At 57.6% G+C, this 12,837-nt stretch overlaps 1 protein-coding gene across 1 annotated transcript; it reads left to right on the top strand.

The window, feature by feature from the left end:
- Window positions 1-95: 95 nt before the first annotated feature.
- On the top strand, window positions 96-12,831 carry LOC138176358 (carnitine O-palmitoyltransferase 1, muscle isoform-like; the record flags this gene model as incomplete). Its single annotated transcript, XM_069107162.1, has 14 exons — window positions 96-224; window positions 611-714; window positions 874-955; window positions 1,093-2,114; window positions 4,187-4,347; window positions 4,610-4,749; window positions 5,186-5,363; window positions 5,553-5,654; window positions 5,809-5,946; window positions 6,116-6,193; window positions 10,959-11,066; window positions 11,157-11,241; window positions 12,044-12,239; window positions 12,670-12,831. Coding segments are annotated over exons 5-14 (1,328 nt in total), but the record flags the coding sequence as incomplete, so codon positions are not given.
- Window positions 12,832-12,837: the final 6 nt, after the last annotated feature.

Genomic DNA, 12,837 nt, shown 5'->3' on the forward strand with positions numbered 1-12,837 from the left:
CCTCCCATCCCCCCGTCCTCCTTCCCCCTCTCCTCCCATCCCCCTCTCCTCCTCTCCCTCTCCTCCCATCCCCCTCTCCTCCTTCCCCCATACCCACCCACCTCCCTCCCCACAGGGGTTTTGATATAGGGAACCACTTCTGTGAGTGGATTTATGACTACAGCTATGAGGAGTCTCCCTACTTCTTGATGGAGCCTGGGAACTACCCCAGCCGAGAACAGCAGGTATGTGGAGGCCAGGGAGAGAGGCCGTTGAGCCTGGGCTCTGGGCCCAAAGAGAGGCTCAGAGGGAGCTTGCCTTTGCTTCCCCATTTCTTCTGGGCCTGCGATGTCATGGGGGTGGGGGGGCTTGTCTGTGGCTGGAGCCCAGCACATGGCACCTATGGCCTCAAGGCTCTCCAAAGAGCTGGCTCAAGTGACTTGGCCAGGGCCACACAGCCTGAGCAGTCTTTTCCAAGGCCAGCTCTTACTGTGCCTTGAACATAGTAGGCCCTTCACAAATGCTTGTTGGGTGGGTTGAATTGGACCAGACTGGACCAGTGTAGACCAGTGACATGAATTGGCAGGGGGCCTCTAAAGGGCCTCTGATTCGTGGGACCTCCCCATTGTAGCTTCATTTCATCCGAAATTACCTGTCAGTAATCCATGGGGACAAGACTCTCTCCCCAGAAGAGCAGACCAAATTGGAAGAGAAGATGCTGGTGGAAGCAAACAGGTGAGGGCCAGGGGGCTGGCCCCAGGGAGGTGGGGCAGATCCCACAGCTTCAGCGCTGGGAGAGCCCACAGGCCGGCCCGGAGATCCGGCGCTGGGAGAGATGGAAAGTAGCCAGGTCACACAGCCAACCAAGATCTGTTCTGTACCCCCAACCCCCAGGTTTGCCCTGGCATCCCATTTCTTCTGGGGACTGTGGTCCATCCTCCAGGATTTCATGTCTACCATTGAGTTTGATTACTTGGTAAGCTCCCACGTCAAGAATTTGGTGCCCCTGTTCTGGGGGTCCAAGGTTGGGGCTAGGGATGGGGGCTGAAGCTTCTTGTCCTGGGGTATCAGATGGGGAGCTCCCCCCAAGGAATCTTCTCCCTGGTGTCTTAGGTGGGCTTTCCTTCCCAGGAATATGCACAATCCCGCTTCCAAATCTACTTCAATCAGAAGGCCAAGTTGGACTCTGGGGTGATCCCTCCTAACAGCCCTCTACCTCCCTGATTTGCTCTTCTGATGGACACCAGAGTCTAAAGGACGGGATGGACATGGGGAGATGGAGGATTTGGAGGGAAGCAGAGGCCTGAGCTGCCCTCCATGGTGAGAATGGACCAAAAACCAAAGGGCCAGCTGACCTCAGAGCAGTGGGCAACCCAAGCCTCTCGGCACCTAGTCGAGAACTGTTCCTTCCCGCCCTCCCCCCCAAACTGTGCTCCCCAGGTGGGGAGACACCCATAGGAACCTGCCCAGCCGGGGCAGCCATTTCTCTGCCTTCTGTATCTTCAGACCAATAAACACTACCTGCTGCCGGCTTTGCCGGGCTGGGTCTCATCTTTCCGTTTGTGATTCTTCTAAATGTTGGGTGATTTTGGAGGGGCCTGTGGACAGCTGAGGGCCTGCAGCCAGAGTCAGTAGTTGAGAGCCTTGGCACCCCCTTAATGAAGGCTGCTGGGCAGAGGAGTCTGCTGGGCTGGGGGTGGGGGGTCCTGAAGGCCTGGGTACCCTCCTAGCCAGGCCCTGGGGTCCTGAAGCCCTAGGGCCCTCCCCCTCTTCGGGTCCTGAGAGCCTGCTGGGGGTGGGGCCCAACGCTTCGACCTTTCCCCCAGATTGGGCTATTTTTAGGCTGGGTGGCAAACCTCACGTGAGACACCCCCACCCCCTAGCCTCCCCGGCTACCTCCAGTCCCGGAGCCCAGGCTCGCCGGACAGCCCCAAGAGGCGCGCGACCGTTTGAGGGGAAAGGAGAGAGGCTGCGATCTCCGCCCCGTGATTTTCTCGACCCCAATTTGGGAGTGGGTATCGGATTCCGGGTGGGGAGTTGAGGCGGGGCTGGAGGCGGCCTCTGAAGGACGCTAGGGCACAGGCCAGACTTGCCAGACCTCTTCCCGGAGTGGACCTCTGCCCCTTGGTCGAGTCGTGAGTACGGGGCAACCCAGGCGCCCGCAGAGTTGCCGGGGCTGGGGCGGGGGGCGGAAGGACAATTCTCACCCCGCCTAGGCGGCGGCCGCCTGCCCAGCAGCCCTAGCACAGAATGCGCAGGCCCTCCGGCCGGGTGTGGCGAGCTGGACCAGTGCCGACCTCCCCGGAAATCCCCGTCCCCTTCTGTGCACGCTCTGGCATCAGCCCCACCCCCTCGCGTTCTCCGGCCCCCACCGCGGGGCTCCCCTGCGCTACGCCCTCCTCCCCTCCCAGGTTCCATATGTGGGGCGCCCCCCCCCCCCCCCCCAGATTCCCTGAGACTCCGTCCCCACGGCTCCTCCGGGGGATCATACCTGCTTACATGCAGGCCCCACTATCCCACGTCCCTCCCCACCCCACGTGTGCCCTGGGGTTCAGGGCCTCCCCAGCTCCTCCTAATTCTGTGACGCCCCGCCCCTGGCTCCTGGCCTCACCCCATCGGGCCAGTAGGGACCCATTGAGGTGGTCCCGCCCTCATGAGTGGGTGGGGCCGTTGTGGTCCCGCCCTCTCGCGTGGGGCTCGTGGAACGAGCGAGCTAGGGGCTCGAGGCTCGGCGGCCGTTGGCGGCTTGGGGCTGGCCATGGGGCGGAGGGCGGCCGGCCGGGGCCGGGGCCGGGGCCAGGGCCGGGCCGGCGTCTGAGGGCGGCCCCACAGCCTCTGAGCCGAGCCCAGCGCAGCCCAGCCCAGCAAGCCCGGGCCGGCCGGCCGCGGGGACCGGGATCGAGCTCCGTGGTGAGGGGCGAGGGGCGGGGGGTCTGGATCGGGAAAGGGGCCTGAGAGACAGATGTGCCCACAACCTGGATTGGGGAGGGGTGTCTTCAGGATATCAGTGACTCCGGATGGGGAGGAGTATCCGAGGCTCCGGAATGGTGGATGGGCAAGGGGGTTTCTCTTACATCCTGGCTTGGTGGGGGAGGGGGAGGCATGAAGCTGTAACTTTGGAAGTGAGTGCTGGGTGGGCCTGGAGGGGCTGCCATCCTTCATGTAACTCCATATTGGACAGTCTCAGACGTTTCAAAAGTGAGTTTAATTCGCTCTCCCAAAGGAATGTTCATTGTGTGGCTGCTGTGAGCAGGGCTTGATGCAGTCCTGGGATCCAGGGACAGGTATGTCAGGGGCCCTACCTGCAGCCCTGGAGCGCCTAGAAAAGGTGGAGGACCGGAGTAACTGTGGTCTCTGGGCCCACGAGCACCAGGGAAGGAAGCTGGCCCTTGCAAGGACAGTTGCCAGCAGTGAGAAAGTGGTCGGAAGCATGAGCAAAGGCCAGTTTGCCTGAATGTAGAGTAGGGCAGGAGGGCAGGTGGACTGCAGTTGCAGGGTTATCTGAATGTCTCCTGGGCTTTATACTTAGAGCCTGTGGGAGCCATTGACGATTTTGGAGCAGAGGAAGTGAAGAGGGAGTGAGGGGTTGCAAAGATTGCTGTTATAAGGGTGGAAGACCAGAAGTAGGGAGAACACTTGGGGAGCTCCCAGGCTCACTAGAGCCGGGCCCTAGGGCTAATGGTGAGAGTAGCAGAAGGTAGAAAGGATAGATTGAGCAGCTGATCCGATTGGGGGTTGGGAGAGGGGCTTCTATGGCAGGTTTTGTTCAGCTCCCTACGCCACCAATGCAAACAGATGCCTTTTCGGCAAATTTGAAGCCGAGATTAAGTGCCTTGCCTAGGGCCTCAGGGCCAGTACGTGTAAGAAATGGGTCAGGAGCACAGGCTTGGAGGCCAGCTCCCTGTTGCACCCATCCAAAGTGAAGGAGCTGGTCAGGGTTGTCAAATGGGTGTCAGTCTCCCACAAGAGTTTTGTCTTTGTACCTGGGTGGAGATGAGATGGGCCAGGGCAAAGAGGCCGGGGGCCAGTCTTCTGGGGCACTTTGCTTAAGGAGTGGGAAGGAAATGAGGATCCATCAAGGAATGGAAGAATGCTTACGGCCAAGACCCTAGTGTCCATCCCTAGTCTCGGGTTAGCCACAGGGGACACCAACTGTATTGCTGACCCCTGCCCCTTAAAGCTAGACTTGCCTTCATGTCCCCCAAAGGCCCGTAGCTGCCCCCCAAGATGGCAGAAGCCCACCAGGCTGTGGCCTTCCAGTTCACAGTGACCCCTGATGGGGTAGACTTCCAGCTCAGCCGAGAGGCCCTGAAGCATATTTACCTGTCTGGCATCAACTCTTGGAAGAAACGCCTTATCCGCATCAAGGTGGGAGCCCAGGCAGGGCCAGAGGAGGTGGGACAGACTGCCCCAGCTCCGGGGGCCCCAAAATAGAGGAAGCAAGAGGGGGAAATCCAAGTTCCCCTTGTCCCCCCCAACCTGGCTCCTTCTGGGTTCCCCCATCATGACACTGCCCTCCTCTGTTGGGGACAGTATTCCTGTCTCCCCAGTATCTCTCCACCGGCCTGCCTCATGATTCCCAGTTCCTTAAGAGCCCTGGGGGGCTCTGCCCCCACCCCCGTCCCCACAGAATGGCATCCTCAGGGGCGTGTATCCTGGCAGCCCCACCAGCTGGCTGGTCGTTGTCATGGCGACAATGGGCTCCTCCTACTGCAATATGGACATTTCCATGGGAATGATCTGCTCCATCAGGAAATATATCCCAGAGGGGTAAGAAGGCCCAACCTGGGCTTGGAGGTTGGGCTTGGGAGGGGCCCTGGGCATAGGGCAGGGGAGCGGCTGCTACCAGGCCCAGGCTCAGCTGCTGGGCATTGAAGAGAGCCCTAGCTCCCACACCAGCTCCCACCCCTGCTCCTTCACACCCTAGGACTCAGTTTCCTCATCTGTGAAATGAGGAAGTCACTCTGAGAGCTTCCCATCTCTAGCTTTAGGAGCCTGCATCACTGTCTAGCGGACTGGTCCCTTGGGGCTCATCATCTCAGTCTGGAGCTCTCGCTGTCCTGTGGATCCCACTGGAACTTGTGGGTTTGGGGAGGGGGGAGGATGGATGAGACCCATTCTGGACTCAGGTCAGAGGGGGAAAGCGTGTGGAGAAGGCCGAGGAGTTGGCGCTGTGTCCCAGCTTCTTTTTCCAATCCCTGCCCAGATGCAGCCATTACCTGACGCTGCAGACCCGAACACTCATCAGTGTGGGCATCTTCTCCACCGGAGTCTGGGTGACTGGCATCTTCCTTTTTCGCCAGACCCTGAAAATGCTGCTCTCCTACCATGGCTGGATGTTTGAGTTGCATGGCCAGACCAGCCGGATCACCAAGATCTGGGCTGTGAGCAGGACCTAGCCTGGGCTGGGGTTGGGGAGCTGAGAGGAGGAGGCAGGCTGGGAAGGGGGGAGGTTGCCCAGAGAACCTTGGGCCCTTGGCCCCCATGGCTCCTGACTCATTTGGTTTTACTCTTGGCCTGGAATCCAGAGGCCTGGGGACTCCCCAAGCCCATAATCCTCTTGTAACCTTCAGATCTGCGTCAGGCTCCTGTCCAATCGCCGACCTATGCTCTACAGCTACCAGACGTCTCTGCCCAAGTTGCCAGTGCCCAAAGTGGCAGCCACAGTAAAAAGGGTGAGGGGCCCAGACAGGCTACTGAGGTGTGGGAGAAGGGGCGGCTGGGCTAGAGGGTGGGCCAGGGCCTCCAGCCCCTGCCCAGTGTCAGAGAAGAAAAGGCCTGGCATGGAGCAGAACCCAACCCTGATGAGAGCTTGGGGGCGTGGGGCAGTACCTAGAATCGGTGAGGCCCTTGTTAGACGATGAGGAGTTTTATCGAATGGAGGTGCTGGCTAAAGATTTCCAGGAGAAGACCGCTCCCCGCCTGCAGAAATACCTGATGCTCAAGTCCTGGTGGGCGACCAACTATGTGAGTGTCCCCCTCCTCCTTCCCTCTGCTCCAGTCCCCAAGAGCCCCCGTCCCCCCTGGCTCTGACCTCTGACCTCCCACCTCCTCCCTCCTCCCCCCTCTCCACCTGGCTCTGGCCTCCTCCTCCTCCTCCCACCAGGTCTGACCTCTCTTCCTTCCTCCCCCATAGGTGAGTGACTGGTGGGAAGAATACATCTACCTTCGAGGCCGGAGCCCCATCATGGTGAATAGCAACTATTATGTCATGGTGAGTCCCCGGTGCTTGGAGACCCTGGGGCCCCAGGCAGGGATCCGCCACATCTTGGCCCTGGCTGTGCTGCTCAGGTGCATAGAGATGGGAACAAGCCTTGGCATCCCAGCAGGGGCAGCCCTGGGAACTGCGAAAGGCACTGTATAGGAGCCATGTCCAAACAGCAGCTGGGAGGGTGGCAGGAGGCTCCCTGAGGAGGAGCTGAGGATGGTGGGGGAGAGCCTAGAGTCCCAGGGCCAAGGTCAGGCTTTAGAGGGAGGGGAGACCCCAAGGCTCAGAGGCTTGGCCTTTCTTGCTGTCTTCTCTTCCTTTGTCTAAACTCTCTCTGGGCACCCGGTGTCAGAGGCTCCAGCTGGCCTCCTGCAGAACTCCACTGCCCAGTCAATCCTCCCCAAACCCAGCCCTGCCCAAGAATCTATGGGGCTCTCCAGTGCTTACTGGATAAAGTCTAAGCAATTGATTCTGGCCTTCAAGGCCCATGACCAACCCTTCCTCCTCCTCCTCAACACAATGCCTCAGCCACAGCCAGTCTGGGTCATTGGCCACATGTCCTGCCTCTGGCCTGAAGTGCCTTCCGAGCCCTTCTCTGCTTCATCCATCCATAGCCATCCTTCAAGGACCCAGTCCAGTAGCACCTCCTTTCTCAAACTTAGAGGCTGTATTAGGCACTCGGTGATGTGCTGTGGCAGGCTGGGCTCGTTGGCCCAGGGTGTGGCCCCCCTCCCCAAAGACTGGAAGGTTCTTGAGGGACCTGGCCCATTGCTGAGCACACAGGAACTATCTCCGAGCGGTGCTGTAATGGTGGCAGCTTCTCAGTGCCAGAGAAATCTCTTCCCTCCCATGAGCCTCCAGGCTGCTGCCCAGTGAGTGAGGGACGTTCTCCAATGCTTCACTAAGCTGGATTCGTCCATTCCTTGAATGCCTTCAAGGGGCCAGTGGACAAGCCTGCAGAGAAGTGAAGCCCAAAGTCAAAGGAGGACAATGGGACAGCCCTTGGTCAGCCATCGGGGTGACCCTGGTAGGGCTTTTATTGGCAGAGATACTAGAGTAGTTTGCCTTGCTCTTCTCCAGCTCATGTTAACAGATAAGGAAACTGAGGCAAACAGGGTGAAGTGACTTGCCCAGGGTCACACATCTAGTAAGTTCCGAGAACTCAGGCCTGACTCTGTGCACTATGGCGCCACCTAGCAGGCCCTGATGATAACGACAGCTAGTGCTTATATAGTCTCTGGAAATCAGGGAGCTGTTATTATCTCCAGCTTACTGAGGGAGAAGAGGAGGCAGAAAGTAAGTGACTTACCCAGGGTCACACAGCTAGTGTCTGAAGCCGGACTTGAACTCAGGTCTTCCTGACAGCCAAGTCCAGCACTGCCTACTCTGCCATCCAGACCCCTCTCAGATATGTAAACAGCCCTTTAAGTACATGACCTGAGGCTTTCACTGCCGCCCTGTCGGGAGGTGGGATTGTTCTGCTCCCCATTTTACAACAGAAGACACTGAGCTGTGAGAGGTCAGGGCTCATGGCTAGGAAGCATCAGAGGCAGGTTTTGAACCTGGGTCTCCTGACTCTAGATGGAGCCCTCCAGCACCTACGCAATGGCAGAGCCAAGATGAGGCTGCTGCGGTCAGAGTGCTGTGAGCCCTTTGGTGGGGGAGTAGTCAGGGAAGGCTTCCTAGAAGAGGGGACAGAGCCAAGGACTCAGAGCTCTGGGAAGCCAGAGGCACCACAGCATCAGGGGCGGGAGAGGCCAAGGCAAGCTCCAAGAGCAGATGCTCAGCCACCTGGGCTGGGGGGCTGGAGACAGGATTGAGGGAGCCCCAAGGCTGCAGGTGGCTTAGAGAGAGCCTTGCGTGTCGAGCTATAGAATGTGTATTTGGGGGCCATTTGAAGAGGGGTATGGTTAGGCTTTGATTATCTGCTTAATGTGTCTTCATTCTCTCATTGCCACTAGGGAAGGGGCCTTCTGGGGCTTGGGCAGCATGGATTTGGGGAGTTGTAGGCATGGCAGAGGAAAGGAATTAGCCGAGGCTGAGCTGGCCCTCTCCCTACCCTTGACAATTTTGTTGACTGAGCAGAGGAGCAAGAGAAGGTCCCGTGGCAGGGCCAGAGCTGCAGTTTTCCAGTCATGAGATTGGTCTCTTGGGGTTATGGATTTGGACAGCCAAGGTTAAGAGGGGCTGGGACCTCAGCAGAGTTTTGCTGGGAGGCTGACCGCCTGGTCCCATGGAATGAACACTGAATTTGGGGTCAGAGAACCTGAGTTCAAATGCCACCTTAACCTGACCTTCACCTGAGGTCCCTTCCAGCCTTGGATTTGGAGCCTGAAGGCTGAGAGACCCAAGGTGCTGCCAGCAGAGATGTCAAAATTGGGAGGCGTGCCAAGAATCCATTTTGGATGTGTTCCCTCCTTTCCCTCCCATGCCCTTGAAACTCCTCCTGTCCCTCTCACCTAACCTCCTCAGGTTATGGGGAGGGTCCCATACCCAAGAACCTGACCAAGGAAATGGGCTGAGAGAAAACAGAGAAGAGGGGAATTTAAAAGGGAGCAACAGATAGGTGCAGGGGGAAGCAGGAAGACAGATGGGGCCAGCTACGGCCAGAAACATGGAGGGAGGGAAGGAGGGATTCAGTAAGCCTTAGAGGAGTAAGAGAGAAAGAACAGTGTGTGGCTCAGGTTAGGAGGGGGCTGACGGAAGGACACTCATTGAAAGGTTTTCTGGAGAGCATTTGGAACAAGGTAGAGAACCAAAGGGCAGCCAGGACCAGGGTTAAGAATAAAATCCACTCTGCCCTTCACCAGGTTACAATCGGTCAAACAAATATGTCTGATGCACCTGCTGCATGCCAAGACAAAAGTGAAACTTGAGTCCCTTCCTTTCGAAGCGGGGAAATGCCATCCACAGTGCTCGACTCATGGGTTGGACACCTCGGCCGCCTGCGGCACATTTCTTGCCAATCTCCCTTCTCTCCCTGCTTCTCAGCTGCGATGGCTCATGTGGGCTGCCCTCTCCTCTTGGATGGTCCGTTCGTGACACTGCTCTCTCCTAGTTCTCCTGCTTATCTGACCACTCCCTCTCAATTTCTTTGCTGGTTCATCCTTCAGATCATGTCCCCAAATGGTGTGTGTCCCCCAGAATCCTGCACTAAACCCTGTAATGTGCTTTCTATGCCATGCGGTCATCTCCTTGGGCTTAACTATCATCCGTCTGTGCAAATGTCTCCCAGATCTCTCTCCTGGGCTTCAAGCACCAGCAGTTTCCTACTTGGCATCTCAGACTCATATGTCCAAAACAGATAGTCATTCTTTCCCCCTCCACCTCCACAAAGACACCACATTCTGGGGGCTCAGGGTCAGTCACCGTGGCATTCTTCTGGACTCCTCCCTTTCATTCATCCCACGCGGCCAAGCAGCAGCCAGATCTCTCCCCTTCTGCCTTCCCAGCCTGGCTCCCATTGCCCACTTTTCTTCCTGAGATTAGAATGACAGTTCCTTGTCCCTGACTCATCCCCCCTTTCCAGTCCGACCATGTGGGGGCCAGGGTGACTTTCCTTGCGATGTGTCTGACCACATGACACTGCGTCTGTGCCTGGACCATGCTCCCTCCTCGCTCGGCCTCAGAGAGCCCCTCTCTTCTTGGAGGACGAGTCCTCTCTCTGCATGATCCCCCCAACCGGTGGCAGCCTCTGGCTTGGACTCCCTCATATTTAGCTACCTTGTGTTTCCCTGTGGTTCTCAGTGTAGTTAGGTTGGATCTACTTATTTGGCTACCAGTTGTCTCCCCTCTGGCCTCTCTCCTCACCCCTTGGGAGGAATAATTGTTTTCATCCTCTGTACATGTCCCCAGTGCCCAGCTGGCACAGGTCCTGGCACCTAGGTGATGGTTACTAAGTACATGTTGACCGATTCATATCTCCTTATAAATATAGACGTGATAGATGCAAGATAAAGGTAGTTTGGGGAAGGGAAGACCCAGACAGCTTGAAGGAAAGCAGAAACATGAATGAGGCCAGGTGTCCGAACTAACCTTAAATGCACATACTGGGGAGGGGCACAGCCGCGGCAGAGGGGGTACTTGATGACTATTGATTGGGTCAGCAGACACCTGATTGAGGCAGTCCGCAGCTGGGAGCCACTGCAGATTGTTGAAGAGGGGAGTCACATGATGAGATGAGTGCTGAATGAAGATTATTCTTAGAGAGGCTGGCAGGGTGGGCAGGAGGGCAACGAGGGAAAATTTGGCAGGAATTAACTGGCTCCAACTTTCCTCAGTACTTAGTTTGCACCTTTCTATGTACAATGACATATTTATGTAACGTAAGATGTAAGATTACAGATTTGTAGCCCTTTGGGCTTGTCTCTGGTCCCCTGAGTCCATCCCTGCTGAGTGCTCCGTATCCCTGCACGTGGATTTATTTGATGTGCGTTTAATTAGCACAAGTGAGACTGAATTTAGAGCTGGAAGAGGCCTTGGAGATGTGCTGGCCGAGCCCCTTGTTTTTCCAGGGGAGTAAACTGAGTGGGAGGGGCTAAGTAGCCGACTCGAATAGATTTGAACAGGTACTTCTGGCCCTGGACCCTCTCCACCACACTGAACTGAAGGATGTCTGGGGCGTGTCACCAGGGATGGAGAATTAGACATTTGAACAGCCAAGGAAGGATGTGTAGGACTAGGGCTGTGGGTTCTGACCTCAAGGAGATGCAGGGGCTCCCCCAGCTCTGCCAGTCTGGCCCCATGGCTCCTGCTCCTCCTCCCTCCCTAGGATTTTATACTGACCCAGAAGACCAACATTCAGGCAGCTCGACTGGGCAACGTGGTTCACGCCATGATCATGTATCGGCGAAAGCTGGACCGGGAGGAGATCAAGCCTGTGAGTGTGGTTTCAGGGCCTGGCTTCGGGAGGACCGGGGTCGTGGGCACAGGTCCTGAAGTCTGCCCCTCTCCCGGGCCTGTCTCACAGGTGATGGCTCTTGGCATCGTGCCCATGTGTTCATATCAGATGGAGAGGATGTTCAACACCACTCGAATCCCAGGCAAAGATTCAGGTAGGCAGCACTGCAGGGCAGCCCTTCCCGCTCTGGGGCCAGAAGCCTGGCTCATGACTTCCTCTGCTCTCCTGTCAGATGCCAGATCCTGAATACCCACAGTAGCAAAATCCAGGCCTGGGGGGGGGGGGGGGGGGGGGGGGGGGGAGGGGCCGGGAATGAATCAATAGATTGGGAGAGAAGAGCATTAAGGTTTTCAAGTTCTGGGCATCAGGAAGCTTACGTTGTAATAGGGAGAGGTGGCCAGAGACAGCCAGAAGCAGGCTTAGTGCCAGAGCATCAAGTCCCATTTAAGGGTCGGGGGAGGGAGGAAGGGGATCAGAGGCTCACCTCAGCAAAGACCAACGTAGTCTTTGATGGCCTAAGCTTGGCAGGGAAGAGACAATGTATGCCTCGTTCTGAGGAGTTGTGATGAGCGGTGGGAGCCCCTGTTGTAGACAGGACAGTGGGGGGGGGGGAAACATGACCTCGATAGTAGCAATGGTTTGGTGTGGGAGTGGGAGTGCGTCATAGCTAGCTGCAGGCGTGAGTTTTCAGCAGTCTCTGTGGGGGCTGCCTTGGACGAGGGGCACGGGAGGTCATACAGAGTAGATTGCTCTATGAATGGCTGTGGGGCAGCAGGGGAGGTGGGCCAAAGCTACGGGGTGGCGGACTCTCCCAAAGGAGCTGTCTGGGTCCCATTCTGCCCCTGGCTCTCCAGGATTCAATACTGCATCCTTCCAGGTAGCTGGCAGCCCGCCCCATCCTGGGACAGTGATGCTGCCTTTCCTGCTTCCATAACCTCTGGCTCCCCTGCCCCCAGATGTGTTACAGCACCTCCTCGACAGCAGGCACGTGACTGTCTACCATAAGGGCCGATTTTACAAGGTCTGGCTCTACCAGGGCTCCCAACTGCTCAAGCCTCGGGACCTGGAGATGCAGTTCCAGAGGATCCTGGATGACACTTGTCCCTCCCTGCCTGGCGAGGAGAAAATAGCGGCCCTCACGGCTGGGGCCAGGTATTGCAGCTGGGGAAGCCTCCCAGCCCAGGGGAGGGCCCCTGACCAGCTTCAGTATTTGAGGAGAGGCTGAGCCTTAAGTCATGTGACAGGACAGGCTGCCATGAAGACTGGGGGGGGGGGGGGGGGATACAGGAAATGGAGCACAGCCCAGAGTCATGTGAGTGGGGGATCCCCCAGAGCTTAGCTGAAGATGACACCTCTCCCAGCTCTGCCAACGCCCTGGGAGGAGCCCACCTGGATGGAGCCCACCCCCTGCCCCCTTGGTGGGAGGGCTGAAGGGCACTGGCTCCCAAGTGATTCCCAAGTGCCTCTCAGGAAAGGAGGGGGTGAACTTGGCCTCTGAAGTGGGTGTTCCCATGGTGCTCCCCAATGCCCCAAATGGGTATAGGGGCCCCCACACTCCACCTGATGCCTCCACGTTCCCCAGGGTGCCATGGGCTGAGGCACGCCAGGCCTACTTCAGCACAGGAAAGAATAAGGCCTCGTTGGAGGCCATCGAGAAGGCAGCCTTCTTTGTGACCTTGGATGAGGAGGCCCATGGATATGACCCTGAGAACGAGGCCAGCCTCAGCCTCTACGGGAAGTCTCTGCTTCA

The sequence above is a fragment of the Petaurus breviceps genome, unplaced genomic scaffold (genome assembly GCF_028583685.1).
Source record: "Petaurus breviceps papuanus isolate PSGF00001 unplaced genomic scaffold, PetGlider_PUasm1.0 87495, whole genome shotgun sequence".
Taxonomy (NCBI): domain Eukaryota; kingdom Metazoa; phylum Chordata; class Mammalia; order Diprotodontia; family Petauridae; genus Petaurus; species Petaurus breviceps.